Here is a 20,946-nt window from a genome sequence, read left to right as displayed (position 1 = left end):
ACCATTAGCATTATATTTTACTACACAAGCAACCCCATGATTTGACTTGAGGATTGCCAGTGAATGCCCCACTAAGTTACTAACTTGTCACATTGTCTATAATTCCAAAGTTATTGATTTCTTAAGATTAGGGCACCGAAATACCCTGTTAACATGCAACTCTATTACCTGAGAGGCCAAATATATTAAATGCTGTTTAGTTCCTGCTGTAGTACAAATTGGTTATCTTTATTAGTCTTCAGAGAGCCAGGCTTTGAAAGAAATTAATATCAAATGAGTAAAGTTTGATTGGAATGATGAGTGGCAGAGTAGAAGGAAGAAGGTCCAGAGCAGGGATTTCTAACCATGAACATAATTCAGGGGTTCATGAATTCTTTTTAACAATTTAATGTTAATGGCATAAGCATATTTAATATAACTGACTTTTTTGTAATCCTATATATTTTATTTTATATATTTCAAAATCTTTTTTCTGGAAAGGAGTCCACAGGTCTTACCAGAATGCCATGCCTCAAAACAGATTAAGGTTTCTGGTCTAGAGTGTGATACCATGACAGGGCCATCCTGGAACTGGGATTTGGGTAAAAAGGGGCTGGAGAAAAAAGTATATAATAAGGAAGAAGATAAACAGATACAGAGATCAGTAGTGATAGAGAAACAAAGAACAGGAAGAGAGAAGAGAGGAAAAGTAAGAAGGGGGGAGTAAGAAGAAGAAACAGAAAAGGAAGATGAGGAAGAAGAAACAGACTAAGAAAAGAAGGAAAAGGAAAAAAAGAACTGGAGGAAGAGTATAACAAGGGAGTTAATAAATAAATACAGTGACAGGCAGTGACAGAGAAACAAAGAGGAGGAACAGGAGAAGAAAGAAAAGGAAAAGTAAGAAGAGGAGGAAGAAGGAGAGGAGGAAGAGAAGGAAGAAAAGAAGGATGGGGAAGAAAAGGCAAGGAGGAGAAGGAAGAAGAAGAAAAAAGAGGAAGGGGAAAAAGAAGAGGAAGAAAAAGAAGGAAAAGGAAAAGAAGGACTGGAGGAAGAGAAATAAAAATAAGTTTTGCCTAATTCACAATTTTGCCCAGTTTAAACTACAAAGGCATAAGCCCCAATGGTTGCCAGTTTCTCTATGAATTCAACATGGCAATTAAAAACTACTGCTTCAAGCCTCCTGGGTTCTTGCAGATTTCAGCTATTAGCATTTTTATGTTGTTCATTAAATGCATGTTTTGCCCCACATCTTCAATGTGTATGCCAAGCTAGGAAAGGCCAGAGCAAAATTGCACAGAAGCATATGTATAATTTTTTTATTCACACTAAACATTTTCCCTAACAAAGAGACATTAGATTGGTTATCTTACCTGCTCCCCTTTATCTCCCTTAGGACCAGGCAAACCAGCAGCTCCAGGCAATCCTGCTTCTCCCTGCATAAAAATAAATTTCCAAGTTACTTCCCCATAAGTTAACATATTGATATAAAATCCTCTTGCTCATAAATATTCGGCCGACAATGGTGAAGTAAAGTAGCATAGCTTCTGGTCATCATTAAATCCTGTCTAAGGCATGAGTCTACTTTCCTATAGTCAACTCTTAATAGCTCAAGGGCTGGATACCTAATATATGGATGATCTATTCCCCTGCTCCTCCTTTCAGGCTCTTAGCCATTTCTCAGCTTCTTTTTTACAAAAAGAAATCCAGGGAACAGAGAGGAGGTGAATCTCAAATTGGCCTTGTAAACTGCGATGGGGGAGGAAGCTGAAACTAATGTCTGCACTAAAATTCTTGGGTTTTATGAGTATTTCATTGATCTGTGCTCTTTTCCACTTAGACAACCAAGGTTGCCTGTATTTGCTGGTTGAGAATGAATATAATGAAAACCATTGCTGTAATATCATGAATACCATTCTTTAACTTGGAGCATATAACCAATTATGAAAAAGCATACTGAAGGATTAAATTTCTTCCACTATATTTTGCCAGCAAAAAACATAATTCTCAACCTCTAATACCCACTGAATAAAAAATAAATGTATCATATCTTGTTCCTGACTTAGTGAGTGAAAGACCCATGGTAGGGATTCTTAATTGGTCTATGAACTGGTATTTTAATAATTCAATAATTATATTTCAATATAATTGGTTTCTTTTAGAATCAAATATATTTAACTATATATATATATATATATAAAAACATTATTATGACTTCACAGATTGCTAACAGGATCTATCACACAAAAAAGATTAAAAGAACCTCTAACATACAGGATCATCTACATATACCCACAACATAAGGCTTCATAAATTATAACTAGAGATACATCCAAACATAAAGATAAGACATTTTCAAAACAGCCAAAGCCATCTGTATAGTGGAATTAAAATCCAACAGACTATGAGGTTACTCAAAGAGTATGAAGTTAATGTCTCAAGAGCATCTGATTAAGTCCTGGAAAGCATTAGGATTTAGTTAAGTACAGAAACTTATCTCACAACTAATCTATAATAATGAGACAGCGAAAAGGAAAATAGACATCCTTTCTTTGACCCTTTACCATAGAGAAGATAACCTTGTCCTAGAGTAATGGTCTTGAAAAAGGATAGTAATGGAAGAAGGGAAGAAGGGGAGAAATAGAATAGGGGGAATTTCTAAGTGCAAATCACAAAATCTCCCTGAGCCTCAATTTCCTCATCTGTAAAGAAGGTACTTTCTAATTTGAAGTATCTGATTTTCCCAGATCTTGCTTTTCAAGCTACTGCAATTCAGCAGCTTTCATTTGTTTCTTGATTGTTGTTTTTTTTCTCTAATTTAACCTAGAATTGGTAATTGAGTTTAGAGAGGAGAAAGGGCAGCTGGGTCCTTCTCTCCAAAGTTTTAAGAGATGGGGTAATATAGTAGAAAAAAACTGGTAGCCAGGAGATTTAATCTTTTCTCTGCCAATGATGAAAGTATGTGACCTTAGGAAACTTGTTTATCCTCCTTGGTCCCCTGATTCCCATCTGTAAAAATAAGGGTTTTCCCCCCATTCTAAAATTCTATTCCTTCCCACTTTCAAACAAATGTAATAGCTTCCCAGGTAAGGGGAACAGAGGGTTCCTCTAATTTAGAGCCAAGTTTTCAGGCTAGGTGGACCCAGAATTAATCAGGAGAAACTCTAACAAGCAACCTGAGTAGCTTGAGACATTAGTTCCAGTCTTCAGTGTGTTCAGGCTTAACCTGGGTACCTGCGGCCACATTTGAGGGGCCTGATTCACCCTATCCTGGGCTGAAGCTCTCCTACCTTGTTAGGAATGCACTGGCATCGTTCAGCAAGTTCCGGCTTTGCTAGCAGATGTGCAGAAATTTTACTGGCATGAGCAGTTGCCATCAATGAAACCGTAGTTCCAAAGCTGTCCTGCTGTGGGCACTAAAATACAAATTGAGGGAATTGTGAATGGAATCAATTCCTAGCAATCTAGGCAACAATGCTCCCTTAACCCCTCCCCCCTATCAGTTTTCATTATGTATGACTGCTTGAATTGTTGAAAAGCAGTTCCACTGATCCCTTACTAATAGAAAGTTGCCACTGATGATAGAGAAACATAATACTTGCTATGGCACAGAAATTATTGCTGTAGCACTGTACAACAGAAATATATCCCTTGTGATAAAATTATACTCTGAAAAGCCACTAAAATAATGGCTTTAGTAAGGAATTATACAGATACTTTATATACATATTTGACTGCTACAATTCCATAAAATATTTATCATTGTAATGTTATACTGAAATAACAATATTAAATTCCATGGCTGGATGAAACTAGAATCCAGCTATATCATTTTGTAAAGGAAATCAGCACACAAAGGAGACCTGAAGGCATGGGCAACAGAAAATAGTTATAGTTGTTTTTTTCAGTTTTTTTAATTGAACCAAGATCAAATTTACTTTTGTCAAAATGTGTTTTTAACAGTCTAGTGACTTCAACAGATGCTAAAAGACACACATTGTCAAAGAAAATGGTAAGTTTTTTAAATTATTCAGTGACAGAGAAAATTTAGAGAATCTTTATAGAATAATTCAGATAGAATACACACACACACACACACACACACAAAGAGAGCACTTATACAATTTTCTCTTTCTTCAGATAGATTTCTAAATATACCTAAATTTACAAGTTAAAATGCTCTCTTGTCCCTTTCAGCAGTAAGGCACAATCTCTTTTGAATTTGCCTGAGATTGTAACCAGTTTTCTGTTAATAAAGGAAAGGACTAAAATACCTTCATTGAAAAATTGTCCATAAAAATGGCACTTAAGCACTGTTTCCTATAGTTACAATGTCATAAAGTTTATATCTCTATTTGACAGCTAATTTCATATTAAATGAAAACAAACTATTTTGTAAACATGATATATTTAGAAATATCCTTACTACCAACAAGTACATAAATATTTTTATCAGCCCTTTTCATGGTGGCAAAATATTGGACATTGAAGGGATGTCATCAGTTGGGGAAATGGCTAAACAAACTGTAGTATATAACTGTAATGAAATACTATTGTACAATGAGAAATGATGAACTGGCAGTTTTCAGAAACAAGGGAAAAAAATGTATGAACTGAAGCAAACTGAAATGAGCAGAACCAGGAAAATATTGTACACAGTATCAGCAATACTGTGTGATTATCAACTATGAAAGACTGGGGTCTCTTCAACAACACAATGATCTAAGACAAATACAAAGTTCTCATGAAGGAAATTGCTTTCCATATCCAGATAAAGAACGGATTGATTCTAAATGCATGTTGAAACACACTTTTTTCATTTAATTCTTTTTAATTTTTAATTCATTTAATTCCTTTTAATCTGTTTCTCCTTTGACAATTGTGATTAATATGGAAATCTGTTTTACATAGTAGCACATGTATAACCTATATCAAATTGCCTACCATATTAGAAAGAGGGAAAGGAAGAAAGAGAAATAAGGAAAAAATTCTAGAACTCAAAATCTTATAAAAATGAATGCTAAAATTTGTTTTGATGTGTAATTGGGGGAAAGAATAAAATATTATTTAAAATTTTAAAAAGAAGCATCCCTACTTCCAGAGGTCCTATTCTCATTCTTCATGCTTCCTTCAGAATTCATTTCCTTTCTCCCTCTCTTCCACATAGCTTCAATATTTTCTTCCAAGAGCCTTTCTTGACACTTTCAAATAAAGTCAACAGTCATTTATTAAATACCTACTGAATTCTGGTACTAAATTCCGGTATCTATCCAAAATGAAGACACAAAGATTTTTTTTAGTCTTTGCCCTCACAGAGTTTATATTCTTCTAGCCTCAAGCTACTGTCCCTTATTCCCATTTTCAGCTGACCTTCTTGAAAAAGTTATCTATTCAGACTGCTTTTATTTCCTCACTATCCATTTTCTCTTTGGAATGAGCTTCTGCTTTTATCTCCCTGCTCTTTCTGAAGTCACCAAATCCAATGGACTTTTTTTTTCCTTCAGTTTTTATCCTTCTTGAGCTTTCTGCTCCAGTTGACACCCTGACCTTCTCCTTTTGGATAATCTCTTCTTAAACTTCAAAGAGCCTTTATCCTCCTGCTTTACCTCTTATCTTTCTAAACACTTCTTTGTCTCCAAAGTATTCTCCTAAAGTCTAATACTGTCTTATCCTCATTTTGTATCTTCCTCAGTACCCAATCTGGTGCTTAATAAATAATCATATGTTCATAGATTCAGAATTGAAAGGAACCCAAGAGGCAACTGAGTCCAATCCCTTTTTTTTTTAACAAATGATAAAACTCAGGCACAAAGAGATTGACTCATCCAAAGTCATACAGCTTGAATTGTCTAAGAAGGGATTTGAATTCAGGTCATTCTGACTTGAGGTACTCTCTAAGAAATAACTTTACTACTAACTGGGGGGGGGGGAATAGTTCTAAGTTTAAAAATTAAAAGACATTTGAACTATGCAGCACAATTAACAAAACAATGAATTTGTCTCACAAGCCAGGCTTAGTATAATCTATAATACAAGTATAGTCTTTAGGTCACTAACTTTTAGTCAGTGATTCATAAGCCACTTCTAGTTTCACCTTTTGCTCTAGATGATTGACAAAACTAGTTGGCATGTAATTAGTTTGGAGGGTTAGTCTTGGTTTTTGGTCTTGGCCAATTTTCTTTACTCTAAATATGTCTAAAACATTTTAATACAAAAAGAAAAACCCCTCAAAAGACTGAGGTCAGTGATTCAATGACTATTTAGTCACCCAAAACACTTGGTTGTGACTTCAGTGTTTTTCCAGTTTGATCAGAATAAGGAAATGTGAACTTTTCCCACTTAGTTTTGGCTACCCATCCAGGATAGCTATGTCCAGAAGCTAGCATCCATAAGAATTTTTTTTAAAGCAAAGCAAAATGCAAGTGACTATAAAGCCCCTATATGGAAGGATTTATTAAGTGCCTAGTATGTTTGACAGTGATAAATGCTTTTACAAATATTATTTTATTTGATCCTCACAACAACCTTGGAAAATAGATGCATTATTGTCCTCATTTTATAGTTAAGGAAACTGAGTCAGATATTATTAAATGACTTGCCCATAATCAAATAGCTAATAGGTGTGAGGTCAGATTTGAACTTAGATCTTCCTAACTCCAGATCTCTCTGCTACTTGAGTAGCTGAGTCACTGAGGCCTTGAGAAAAGAAGGTAGAGAGTTGGTTGGAGTTATCACAAAGAGAAACCACAGATGAAGCATAGAAAAGACAGCACAAAAGGCAATTTACAGATAAGGAACAAAGCTACCTATAGTCATATGAAAAATTGCTCTAAATCATTACTAATGAAAGAAGTGCAAATTAAAGCAGCTCTGAGGTACCATCACACCTATCAGACTAGCCAATATGACCAGAAAAGACAATGTTCAATGTTGGAAGGGATGTGGGAAAGAGCTGTGAACTCATCCAACCTTTCTGGAGAGCAATTTGGAATTACACCCAAAGGGCAATAAAAATGTGCATAAACTTTGATCCAGCAATACCACTGCTGGGTCTATACTCTGAAGGGATTATGAGAAAGGGCAAAAACATCACTTATTCAAAAATATTCATAGCTGCCTTGTTTGTGGTGGCAAAGAACTGGAAATCGAGTGAATGTCCTTCAATTGGGGAAATGGCTGAACAAATATTTGTATGTTATGGAACACTATTGTTCTATTAGAAACCAAGAGGGATAGGAATTCAGAGAAGCCTGGAAAGACTTGCATGAACTGATGCTGAGTGAAATGTCTAGAACCAGAAGAACATTGTATACCCTAATAGCAACATGGGAGTGGTGATCAATCTTAATGGACTTGTTCATTCCATCAATGCAATAATCAGAGACAATTTTAGAGGATTTGTGACAGTGAATACTATCTGTATCCCAAGAAAGAATTGTGGAGTTTAAACAAAGACAAAAGTCTATTACCTTCATTTTTTTAAAAAAAGTATCTCATGTACTACATAATTTTGCTATCTCTAATATTTTAGTTTCTCTTCAAAGATATGATTTATCTCTCCACACAAATTTGATATCAATGTGTAGCATGGAAACAATGTAAAGATTATCAGACTGCCTTCTTTGGGGGGATAGGAGGAGAGAAGGGAGAGTGTGGGGGGGGATTGTAAAATTCAAAAACCTTACAAAACACTACTGTTGTATATAATTGGAAAACAAAGTAAATATTAATAAAAAAGAAAGAAAAGGTAGCATAGCATCATGGAAAATCTCTGAACTTGAAATATGGGACCTGAATTTGAATATAACCTCTGCTACTTACTACCTATTGTGACCTTGGGTAAGTCACTGAACTTCTCTGGGATTCAGTTTCCTCACTCGTAAAATGGGTTTAAAAAAATAGATTTTTTTTAAAAAAGTAAAAAAATTATGATCTATCATCCTAAGGGAAACCAAACTGGAAAGTAAGAGATGACTTCAAATTAACAGTCCAATGAAAAAAGAGTCTTGGGGAGTAGAGAGAAAGGAAAGAATATGAGACTCTTCAAGGAATAGGGTAAAGGAGACTGTCTGGAGAATCAGAGTCAAGTCAAGTCAAAGATTTCCCAGAGAAGCTTGATTCATTTAACAAGATGAAAGAGGACTTTTTTTGGGTGACTTTAATCCTGAACAAACTTGCTTTTTCTCTGTTTTAGGCTTCTGAATATGCTCTGTAATTGGCTAGCTGCTAGAACCAGCCGACAGTTTTGGCAAATACAAATGTATTGGAATTTATTTATTGGGAAGGGGAGAGGAGGAAGTAAGAAGCATTTTAAAAACAGTTGATAGTTACATAAGAAATTGAAACATATCATAACTCATAAGTGCCTGCTGGGTCAGAGCACATTACTAGGTCCAGCCTTGACAAGTAAATTTTCTCATGAAATTTATAATCTAGTCACACTAAGCCAGTTTTTTTTAAATGTATTCAGAGCCAGGAAGACTATTTTGCTTTTCACTCACATTATAATTTATTTTATTTTAATTTAATTATTTATAATATATTTGTGTATATTATATATAGGATATGTATAATATATGGTATATAGTATAATAACTATTAATTTACCCCTCCCAAATTTTATTGTTGTTGCTACTATAATGAAAGGGTATCAATAAAAGGTTCTGACCAAAATATGGCTGTGAAAAAGTACATGCTTAGAGTCATTACAAGACTGGTGTCCTTATTATTGAAAGTTACTAGTTTAATGTGACAGAGTTAGTTAATTAGCCTTTAAACTTAACTATTGCATTTCTCAAGCATTTTCAACAGACTAATTTTTTCTTGCTCTTTATATTTGCTCCTCATTCTTCCTATACATACTTACATACATACATACATACATATATATATGTATATATATATATATATATATATATATATATATATATTCTTTCTTCAGTTCTTTTCTTGTATAGGATTTTTTAAGCTTTCTTTTTCTTTATTCTTTCAAAAAATCATATTTTAATTTTCTTCAATTCCCATTGAATCAGCACATGTGAAACAACAATATAATTCCACTGCTTCTGAGCCTGGAAATCTAATTTAAATAGCAGAATGTGTGCAGGTTAAACTGAAGACAGTGTCATCTGAGAGAATAAAATCATACTACTGAAACACTGCTGTAATTTAAAATTCTAACTTATAAATTTTTAAATGGGCTTAGAAAGCTAGACTTTCAAAAACACTTAATCTTCAAAGTTAAAAGCATTTTTAGTGGAATATAATTGCTTTCAGAAGTTTAACAGAAGCAGCAGTATGTGTCCAAGTTGGTGATTATTCAAACATATGCCCATCCATTAACTTATTTTATTTACAAATAAAATATTCATTATTTCAACGTAATTTTATTAAGTATTTTCTATCTAAAGGCACTATATTGGATGCTAGTGAGGGCCCCAATATGAATAAGATGCAATCCTTGCTTATGAGAACTAATATATTTATCTTCCATACAATATATTGTCATTTGTAAACAATTTTAGACTATTCCTTATATGTTCAATGATTCCTGTATACCCAAAAGAAGATTGTGGGCAGGGAAAAATCTCTATGCTCTTAGTTCACATATAACACCTATGCTGCAAATGCTCTTAAAAACTATTTCAAAAACCTATTAGGCATCTAAACCATGTCTAGTAAAATATAAATTTTTCTTCCAGGTTTCAGCACATACTAGATTGATGTGGTGCTTTTAATTCCATATTATTCTACCAAACAATAACTTCAATTACATCTCTTTTAAACAGCTCTATTTCTCTCTCTCTCTCTCTCTCTCTCTCTCTCTCTCTCTCTCTCTCTCTCTCTCTCTCTCTCTCCTAGTACTGGTCAAGAACTTCATACTTAATCTTATCTAAAGACCTTTTTAAAATACTTTTCAACCAGAGCAAACTAGTTTTTAAGAGCTCCTCTTTAAAAATTAACATTTTCTATCTCCAAGAATTTTAGGTGTTTCAAACCTGTGTGTTGGCACATTATAGATATCTTCCTCTCTATTTATAGAAGAATATTTGGATGTCTTACATCTTACTTGGACTGATAGCTATAGATTGAATTTAGGATACCACTCCAAGAGCAAATTACATTGCATATATTTGTGTGTATACATAGGTGTATATATGTATATGAAAGTTGGTAGGAATAGAAAAATACATTTCCTCTATTTTTCAATTGACCAAGCTGTAGATAGAAGTAAAAGCTTATTTTGAATAAATAAGTTATTACTAAAACTTTCATATGAATGATGTGGGATGAATGAAGCATAGTTTGGGAAAAGCTTAAGTAAAGGAGAAATGCTTTTTTCTTAATCCTTCACTTTTCATTTGTTTCTTCTGTTCTAGTTTTAGTACTAATCCTTTTCAAATACCTTTATGGGACACATATTTCAGTTAAGGAAAAATTAGGCAAACAGCAAAGATCTTTATTGAATGATGCTATTTTCCAGGCACTAAGGTGGGAGAGGAGAAGAGTAAAACATAGCTCATTTCTGGAGCTTACAATCTACTCATAAAAGGACATTTCAAAGTAGCAGATGATAATAACTAAAAGAATGGCCCAGAGAACAGGTGTTAAGCGAACCCAAGGAAGGAAAATTCCTATAGACTTAGGTGGTTGAAGAAGGCTTCAATGAGGTTAAGAAACTCAATCTGCACTTTAAAGTAAGGACAGGATAAAGTTACAATAATATAAAGAGCATTATTTTCTGTGATAAGGGGGTGGTTGTGGACTGAAGAGGAGCACTGATAGAAGGAAATTCAAGAAAGAATGCAAAAGAGAGGATCAGTAGAAAGATGTGACAAATAAGGTGGAGAATTAAGTCAAGATAATTATGGGCAAATGAGAAAATGGGAACTGGAGACTTCATTAACTTTTATGGATTTAGTAATCACTTACACACTGATGACTCCCAAATCTACATATCCAACACTTCACAACTCCAGGCCTATACCTACAACTACCCACTGAATAACTCCATATATGTCTTTCTCAGGACCTAAAATTCAGCATATCCCAAAACTTACTGATATCCCCCTAATCTCACTCTCCCTACTAAACTTTTCTATTCCTATTTCTATTGGGACATTACCACTCTTCCAATTTTTGTTCTGTTCAATCATTGCAGTTGTGTTCAACTCTTCATTGACTCCATTTGGGGTTTTCCTGTCAAAGATACTGGAGTGGTTCACCATTTCCTTCTCCAGTTCATTTTACAGATAAGGAAACAGAAGCAAATAGAGTTTACTGACTTACCCATGATCACACAGCTAGTAAGCATCTGAGGCCAGATTTGAACTCCAGGAAGGTGAATCTTCCTGACTTCTGACCTGGCCCCCTATCCACTATGTCAACTAGCTTGCTTTCCTTCTAATTATCCAGGTTCAAAAAACCTTAGCAGCATCCTTGTCTCTTTCCAGGATTTTCTTCAAGTCCAACAGTGAGGGGGAACCCATTAACTCCTCAAGAAGTCAATTCCACTTTTGGAAAGCACTAATTGCTGAGAAGTTTTTCTTTATAACAAGCCCAAATCTCTCTCCACAACCTCTATTACTCCAAGCAAAAACAAGTGTTTTCTATGATACTTGAAGCAAACTATCATGCTTCCTTAAGACCTCCTTTCTTTAGGCTGAACATTCTCATTTCCTTCAAGGTCCTCACCAACCAATCAAGTTGCCCTACTCAGTAAGTATTTATTAAACACCTGCCATGTATCAGGTACATTGATCTCAGTACCTGAATGCTGGAGATACAAGTGCAAAGAATGAAACAATTCCTACCCTCAGGGAGCTTATATTCTTATATATTTTTTCTTCCTCTTATCAAAGCTTTTCTTAATACCCTGGATGTAGCCATGCCAGGACTATCACCATACTAGTCCTACTATGCCTCTTATTGCAACCTAAGAGTTCATTAGCTTCTGAGGTTGTCACAATACAGTTTTGATTCATATTATATTTGTGGTCCACTAAAACTCATATCTTTTTCAGAGTCTCAAGATTTTTTTTTATTCATTCAGCAATTCTTCATGGCACTTAAAATGAGGTCTTATGAGAAAAAAAATGAAAGACAGAATTTTAAATGATCCCTTGTGACTGGTTACCTACTGACTGCCTCAGGGTCTTCAAAAATATCCATAGCACAGGTGGTTTTCAGTTGTTGATTCAATCACTGGAAGGAAAGGGCCCAATTCCAACTTGGTTCTGAATTCTTGATTTGTTCATTTTTTCATACTACTTCAAGACGAGCTTATGTTGGTATTGAACTCTTTTGGGGGGTAAAAATGGGGGGGGATTGGCTGCTTGAGATTGTTTTTTATATCTTTCTATGCTTTTACCACACAGTTTGGCCATCTCTAAGTTTTTAGTAGTTCTAGAGTATGTGATCTGATGGAGGTCTGCTCTTTGGCTTCCTGGTCTAGTTTGGATTTTTTGACTTGTGTTTAATTGAATTTCTGTAGACTGCTACTGGACTCAGTCATACTTAGATTTTTGGAATGCTCTGCAGTTTCAGAGGCAATTGATCTGATTTTTGATTTGGGGCTCCCACCTTAGTTTATTTCTGTGCAGGCTTATATTGAGCCTAGAGCTGAGTCTTATCCATGTTCTTGAGCTCAGAAACATCCATTTATATTATGGAACCTGTTCCTGGCTCCTTAAACAAGTAGGGACCCTGCTTCCCTATATCTTGATTATTCCTCTCTACCCTGAACTGGCTAATGGGCAATAGAGCTGCCAGGTGGCACCTATTCCTAATGCCAGTGCTAGTATGGAGCTTCCCAGGGATTTTTCTCAACAAAGGTATTCAGTCTCCTTACTGTGCCTGGGCACTGGTCTGATGCCTCAGTCACAGGCCATTTCTGCTTTCTGTGTTCATTGCTGCTGCTACTGTACTCCTGGACAGCCCCAACAGTTTGGAGATGTGATTCATTGTGGTTTTTTCTTCATTATATGAATTGACACACATTAGAGGTCTTTATGTACATTTGTTTGTTTGGTTTTTGGTGAGGTAGAGTTAAGACAACATGACCCCTCATTCTATCATCTTGACTTTGCCTCCTTCACTAACTTTCAAGTTATTGCCCTCCTTCCTTTTCCCTTCTCAAAACTCATCCCGCAATGAGTAAATAAAGTTCCTACTATGTGCAAGCACTAGTGATACAAAGAGAAAAGACAGTTTCTGCTCTCAGGAAGATCACATTCTAATAGGGGCAACCACACACATGGTGCTTTAGGGTACAGCAGCAAAGCAGATGGAAATGCTTCTTTTTCTGATGTTGTTTCCACTGATTATTGATAATAATGTTAGGTGTTGAACCATTTGACAGTGTCAAGGACTTTGGTGGCATGAATTTTGTTTTGTTTTGCTTTCGATAAATCTGATAATGACTTTTTTGTGCCCAATCAACCAGGGCAAATGATAATATCACTAACAAAAAAGAAATTGGAAGTTATTTTGGTTTTGGACATACTGAATCTGAGGCAACAACCAAATAGAAATACTGAAAAGACATTGCACATATGATTGATGATGATGATGTCGTCCTTTATTCTGAAAGAAGACCATGACATCAGGGAGCCGATATCAAGACAAGCATAGGAACTGGATTTGAGTGAGGGGGTGGAGTATTAGCTCACCAGCCTCATTTTCTTCTCCAGAGTCATCTGGATCCAGTGACCAACTATGGATCAGGATGACTGGAGAAAGCCCAAGATCTGAGGCAATCGGGGTTAAGGGACTTGCTCAAGTTCACACAGCTAGTGTTCTATCCATTGATCCTAGTTACCACATATGATTAGCACTAGAGCAAAGGAGTTGAATTTCTTGGAAAGATCACTTAGGAAAAAAGCATAGAGTTCCTGCTTTATTACTAGTTTGGTATGTTATTTCCTTTTAGCTTCAATCACCTCTTTACTATAAGCATTATTTTCTTCATTTTACAAATGAAGAAACTGAGGATCAGATGTTAAAGGACTTAGGGCTAGAGATAGGATTTTTTGTCTTTTTGACCACAAGTTCATAAATCCATCTAATACTCCATTTTTTTATACACCTAGTGAATAGAGCATTGACTTTGGAGTCAGGAGGATGGGAGTTTGAATTCAGCCTCAGACACTTGACTCTTACTAGCTGTGTGAGACCTTGGGCAAGTCACTTAACCCTGATTGCCTCACATACAGGTCCATCCCCAGTCGTCCTGATTCATATCTGGCCACTGGTCCCAGATGGCTATGGAGGACAAAATGAGGCTGGTGACTTAGTATAGCATTCCCTAACTCAAATCCAATTCACGTGCTTATCATGGAATCACCTTCCTGATGTTGTGGTCTTCTTCAAAAATGAAGGACAAACATTGGGATATTTAGTGCAGGAATCACCTTTCTAAGAAAGTATTTTCCATGATTCCCTTTCTTCAACTGATTGTATTAATTCTTTCCTTCAATACTTTTATAGCAAGCATTTTGTTCTCCTTCTTTCTCTGACTCTATCTTTTTTATTTCCTTCATGTTCTGTTTAATCTGTGTTCATGTAGTTCTTAAAAAGATACAAATTCCTTGAAGGCTGGCAACTTTTACTTTTGCTTTAGAATACCTAGCTGCTAGAACAATCCTCACACACAGCAGGTGCCTTATATACTTTCTTGATTTAAAGTCCAAAATTATTATTTAGTTGATAACCTGAAGCCTAGAAGGGTGAGGTTACTTGCTCAATGTTATAAAGGTAACAAGTAATAGAACTAGTTTTTGAACAGAGTTCTACTAAATTCAAATTCCAGTGCTAAAAATTGCATTAGGACCAAAGAAGAATACAAACGTCTTTTGTGTTGATGAATTCCAAATTGAGTTTTTTATTTTGAAATGTAATTGGGGTACTCAGGTAGTTCTTTGTTAGAAATATGAAATTCAGAGGAAATCATGAAGCACAAATTTTGGGCTGTAATTAATGTTAGAAGCATCTGATCCCATTCCCCTCTCTTTGCAAATATAGTTAATAACCCCCCACTTGGAATTAAGGAAGACCAGAATACTGTCTCAGACACTTATTATTATATGACCCTAGGCAAGTCACTTAACCATATTTGCCTTAGTTTCAACATCTAAAAAATGAACTGGAGAAGGAAATGGCAAACTATTCAGTATCTTTGCCAAGGAAACCCCAAATGATGTCATGAAGAGTTGGACATGACTGAAATTCTATAGACAAGAAAGATAAAAGATGGATGATGTCAATAGTCACCTATTTTTCACACTAAAACAACTTACCTTAGCATCTGGTATTTCACAGCATATTTCTTGAGCTACAAAATTTGGGTTACAGTAAACTTGAAGGCGATGAAGTTCAATCTATTAAAAATATAAAATGATAAACAACCATAGATTTCTTATCATTTTTATTTATGAACACTATATGTATGAGAAGCTAAACACCTGTAAAATATATGAACATATCCAAAGTGAAATTTGAAATTAAACCTGACTTCTTGGCAGTTCTTTTGGCAAATTAAAAGGATTAATTCTAGGATTTGGTTATCACCTAGGTCTTTAGGCATATTTTTCTTCATTAGTAGAAACCAAACAATATTATGAATTGACAGCTCTATTGATCTTTTCATATCCTGAAATTGTTGAGAAAAAGTCAAAGAGAAGCTACACCAAGTGAGTAACTGATTTATCAAAAAATTATTTGCCCAGAGTCAATAAAACTAGTAAGCATCTGAGGCTATATCTGATCTCATGTCTTCCTGACTCTACTATATCACCTGGCTGTCTAAGAAATTTGAGTTACCTTAATAAAATATTCTCATAGGTGGCTTTGAAAGCATTCAAGTTGTGCTTAGGGTTGTTTATGGGGGGAAAGGCATTTATTTTTACAATTTTACATTAAATCTAGCTTGCAAATGTTTGCTTATAAAATATCTTCAGTATTTAACCAGATTTTATATTCCTTCTCCAGACTGATCAAAGATCAATCAACTCAGCTTATCTTTAGATTGGTAAGATTTTTTTTCTAAGCCTGGAATTCCCTTCCCAAAGGAATACATTCAATGCTTTAGAACTTAAATAGTCCTTAGAGATCATGTAGTTCAAAGCCGTCCTTTTACCATTGAGGAAACTGAAGTTTAGAGACATTAAACAATTTACATGAGGTTAAACTGGTATTCAGTGACAAGATTCAAACTGCCACTCAACTTCTCTGCCTGCAGTTCCAGCAGTAGACTTAAACTGTATCATATACATTATCTATCCAAATTTTACAGCTGATGGCAGTGTTGCCTGATGAACTGGAATACTATTAAACTAATAGTAGCTTATTTAGTACAGTGCATTATGCAAAGCAACTGCTATTTTGAAGTTGAATGTTCAGAGGCTATTGTTCTTAAATAAGAATGTCAAATAATCTGGAATCATTTAAAGTTCATCTTTCTCCATCCCTTTACATTTTAAAAAACCAAGCTTTTAACATAATTATATTATACATCATACCTTCACATTTTACCAAAATTTAATTTTCTATAAAATTACTCTTTTTAGATTGGACCAATTTTTTTAAACCTACTGTCCAAAGTTAATTTATCCAGCCTATATTATGTCACAATATTGTACCTATTTATATGAATATTATAAAACCTGCATAGTATAGTGAATAGAGATCCTAGTTTTGTAGTCAGGAGAGCCTGTCTGGGATCGAGACCTGATGCTAATCCTTCACATCTGTGTGACTATGAATCAATCTCTCAACCTCCTAGGGTCCCCAGCTACATTCTAAGACTTTAAATTATGGATGAATTTTTTTTAATCTTAATTTGTGGAGGAAGTTTCAGCTCTGATGAAATAATGGATTTTATACCAGAAAGATAGAGACAGGTAGGCAAAAAGAAAGAAAAGGAAAGAGACAGAGAAACTGAAAGAGAGAGAAAGGAAGTGGGAGGTTATCTGAATATGAATGAGTCTGAATCTGTGATTTTCATTGATATAAGAAACTCACAGTGAATAGAGCACTGGCCCTGGAGTTAGGATGACCTGAGTTCAAATTTGACCTCAGACACTTAATAATTACCCAGCTGGTTGACCTTGGGCAAATCACTTAACCCATTGCCTTGCAAAAAGCAAAAAGATAGAAGAAACTCACAATGAAGAAATTTCTTCTGCCAATGAAGACTGAGATCTACTTTGAAACTTACAGCCTTAAAGAGTTGCTTAGTTACCTGAGAAGTTAAAGGTCACAAAACTAATAGGAATAAGAGGTAGGGATAAAAACCAAGTCTTCTTGATTCTGAAGTCAGCTTTCTAGTCTTTATGCAAGATGAGTATACACACAAACATATATGTGCATAGGGAAGTTATCCTTTCCCCATCATGGTTTCCATATATGATGGGTCAGCATAAGAAAATAAATGAGAAATTTAGGTGTGTTATGTGGAAATTTCAGACAACCTAAGAAGACCAGCAAATGACACAGATTCTATGGCTAAATGCACAGCACAAATTTTACAATAAGGTACTGTAAAAAAAAAAAAGTATAAAGTAAAAATATTGTGAATACATATACAACTGTATGTACACATGTATTATGTGACTATTAATGAGCTTATCTAAAGTGATCTTCTTTACTTAATATTGGCACAATTGCTTTTGGAAGGGTATAAAAAATAAGGATTCAAAGAAAAAGAAACATTTAACATAGAAGCAGTGCTACTTACATCCACAGGTTTGCCATCTGAAGCCCGAGCAGCAATAACAGTTCTGCCATGAAAGTCAATAGAGTCCTTTTCATCGGTCTGCCTTCTCTCAACTAAATTACAATCCACATAGAGGGAAAGGATCCTGGACTGCATGCTGAGGCCAAGTTTATGCCATTGGCGGTCAAACAAAGGGTAAATTTCTCGACTTTTAAAAATGTAGTGCAACATTTCTCCCTGATGAAAGGCCATTACTTCTACCACCTTTTTGGTACCATCAATTATTATAGATACCTGCAAAAATATAAAATGTTTGCATATCTTGTTCTTTTAAAAAAACAAATGGAAAGTAGTATCAAAGAAAAGAAAAAAAATGAAGGCGATATGACCAAGCAATGTTGTTAATATCTTGTTAAATTTATTATACCTGTGGTTCAGAAGATATTTACAAAAGAAATCTATCTTAAAGTTCAATGTTTCTTATGAAATCATTTTATTCTCTTTACATAGTTTTATTCATGATTTAAATCATCATTAAAAAAATTAAGATAGTCACATCAATATGTGTACAAGAAATATCTTAAGAACACAGCAAAAGATCAAATCTATGAATCATTTTCTCACTAGGCCAATGCAAAAACACAACAATGTCTAGTATATAGTAGGTACTTAATGGGTGTTTATTAACTAAATGTCAAAAAGATGAGGAAGTACAGTATTCAGGTTAATTAAAATCCCATTAAGATCAAAGAATTTGGGGGCATCTAGGTGGCACAGTGGATAGAGCACCAGCCCTGGAGTCAGGAGTACCTTGAGTTCAAATCTGGCCTCAGACACTTAATAATTACCTAGCTGTGTGGCCTTGGGCAAGCCACTTAACCCCATTGCCTTGCAAAAAAATCTTAAAAAAAGATCAAAGAATTCTTACCTCATTTGCCACAACTACTGGTCCTTTATTTTTTAACTTACCTCTAAGTTCACCCTCAATCCTAGCACTGACAATTGGATACATACCAACTTCCTTTAATAGAAAACTTGAGTTCTTCAGATAAAAGCCCTTTTCTTGTCAACATTCCTGTCTTCCTATCATCTTCCACTCAGGGAATAGGATTTAGGTTTAGCATCCTAATTTTACAGGTAAGGAAACTGAACCTCAAAAATGTTAAGCAACTTGCCTGAAGTGATTCTGCTAAAACCTGGTAGTCTCTTTCCTGTCTTCAATCATCTCTGAACAACTGTCTTTTTTATCTTTTAGAAATCAACTCAGGTCTCCTTAATGTTAAATAAGCTCGCTCTCTCTCTCTCTCTCTCTCTCTCTCTCTCTCTCTCTCTCTCTCTCTCTCTCTCTCTCTCTCTCTCTCTCTCTTATTGAAAGTCTATATAGCCATCTGTACCACTATATTGAAGTATTTCTCTGAAAAATAATAGTCTCTCCATCACCAAATAGAATGTATACTCATCCTCCTTGACCTCTCTCTAGCTTTTTGAGCTATTAATAAACCCCTCTTATCAAATATTTTCACTTCTCTTGATTTCATAGAGAAATATGTTCTATTGATTTATTTCCTTCTGTCTTTCACTAGCTTCTTATAGTCTTCCAGATCCCTTGCTTTGGACATTTCTCCAAGAATCTGCCTCTTCCCTTTTCTTCTTACATACAATGCTCAGTGCCTGAGTGTCCTCATTCACTGTTGTGACTTCATCTACATCATCTACATACATGGTTTCCAAGTGTATATTTTTTTATTTCTGACTTTTTTCAAGATTTAGACACAAATGTTCAAATGCCTATAAGATATCTCCATCTGGATATAATAGTGGTATTGCAAACTCAAACTCAGTGTGCCAAAACAAAATTTATCTTTCCTCCTAAATAACTATTTCTCTCACTATTCTCTCCTATTTTTACAATAAACTTGTTTGCTTTTTTCCTTCCCCTTAACTCAATCACATACAATCAAAAACAAAATTCTATCAATTCCATCAAATAGGTGGTAAAGTTTCCCAGTATCATACACAATCCTCATTTTCCAGTCTTGAATTAAGGAAATGTTCATATTTGTTGATTCTTGTCAATTTTATAATAACAAAAGAACTTAAGAACAATTCTGCCTCTCAACCATTGTGATAACCATTTAATTCAGTTTTACTTTTCTTAAAATTATGGGAATACTTTTGGTATTAGAATTTTCTTTATGTCTGCACAACCTAATATGTCTTTAATTTTATCCTACAAGCAAAAATAATATTACACTATCTTATGTCTTCTTACTTGTGGTATATTACGATGATCTAACAATTGCCACAGAAACCATCGTTCCTTTTTGGTGCTTCGGCGCACTCGGAAAATGGCTGCTATAGAGTATTCTTCCGGAAGTCCTTTGGGAAATATCTTCCTATGAAGGAAAAAAATAAAATCCAAGCTATTACAAGCAATCAATTAAAAGAGACCATAAGAACTTTTTTTTTAAAAGCTAAGAAAAAGACAATTCCAATCATTATTTTGGATGGGACACAACTTCTTGGCCATGACTTCTTTATTACTTCAGTACTAAGAGAAATAATTTATGTAACATGTTTTATAAACCATCAAGTGCTATATAAATGCTGGCTATCATTAGAACTATTGTGTACTGGCAAAATGGAAGGGCAGAACATACTTCTCCACAGTGATTTTGCTTTTGTATAGTTGCAAATATATTATTACTGAAACTGAAGTGGAGAAGGGGGAAATTACATAGTAGCATATAATAGTGAGTTCCAGCAATTAATGAAACTAATCAAAATTTTAAAGGAGACTAATAATCACATTAATATAAAGAATTAAATTGCTACTCAAAGCTGAGAAATCACATTAAATTTCTTTTGTCACATGAAACTCCTTTGATTATGAAGTTATTTAAACCTAGTAATAATCCCAAAATATCATTGGAGGTAGCTTCAAGATTTTGGCTTATTTTTATTCCTACAGAAAAAATAATAAACAAATTCTTTCTGCCATGGCAGCAATAGCTAATATAATACATTATAAATACATATGTTTATGTCTTAGTTCTCTAATAGGCATAAGCTTTATGAGGGGAGAGGTCATGTGTTATCCAAATTTTATCTTTCCTTTAGTACCTTGCACATATAATAGAAGCTTAATAAATGTTTGATGAATGAATTCATGCATATTATATTTTGTGCTAGGTCTAGCTCAGGCCATGCCTGTGATTCAGGTTCAGAATTAGAATGTAATGAGGCAGTAGAAGACC

General features: G+C 34.6%; 1 protein-coding gene across 1 annotated transcript in view; it reads right to left on the bottom strand.

Annotated features, from left to right (window-relative positions):
* The window catches only part of COL19A1 (collagen type XIX alpha 1 chain), a 407,957-nt gene that overhangs the window by 343,701 nt on the left and 43,310 nt on the right, over window positions 1–20,946 (bottom strand). Inside the window, exons 4-8 of the mRNA XM_074237299.1 lie at window positions 19,962–20,085; window positions 17,711–17,983; window positions 15,273–15,353; window positions 3,267–3,392; window positions 1,350–1,412 (exon numbers count right to left, since the gene is read on the bottom strand). Of these exons, the coding sequence (XP_074093400.1) occupies window positions 1,350–1,412; window positions 3,267–3,392; window positions 15,273–15,353; window positions 17,711–17,983; window positions 19,962–20,085 (667 nt within the window). The remainder of the gene's footprint in view (window positions 1–1,349; window positions 1,413–3,266; window positions 3,393–15,272; window positions 15,354–17,710; window positions 17,984–19,961; window positions 20,086–20,946) is intronic.

The sequence above is a fragment of the Macrotis lagotis genome, chromosome 5, assembly GCF_037893015.1.
Source record: "Macrotis lagotis isolate mMagLag1 chromosome 5, bilby.v1.9.chrom.fasta, whole genome shotgun sequence".
Lineage (NCBI taxonomy): Eukaryota > Metazoa > Chordata > Mammalia > Peramelemorphia > Peramelidae > Macrotis > Macrotis lagotis.
The sequence above is the reverse complement of the archived record's forward strand: the minus strand, read 5'-3'. Positions and strand labels throughout refer to the sequence as shown.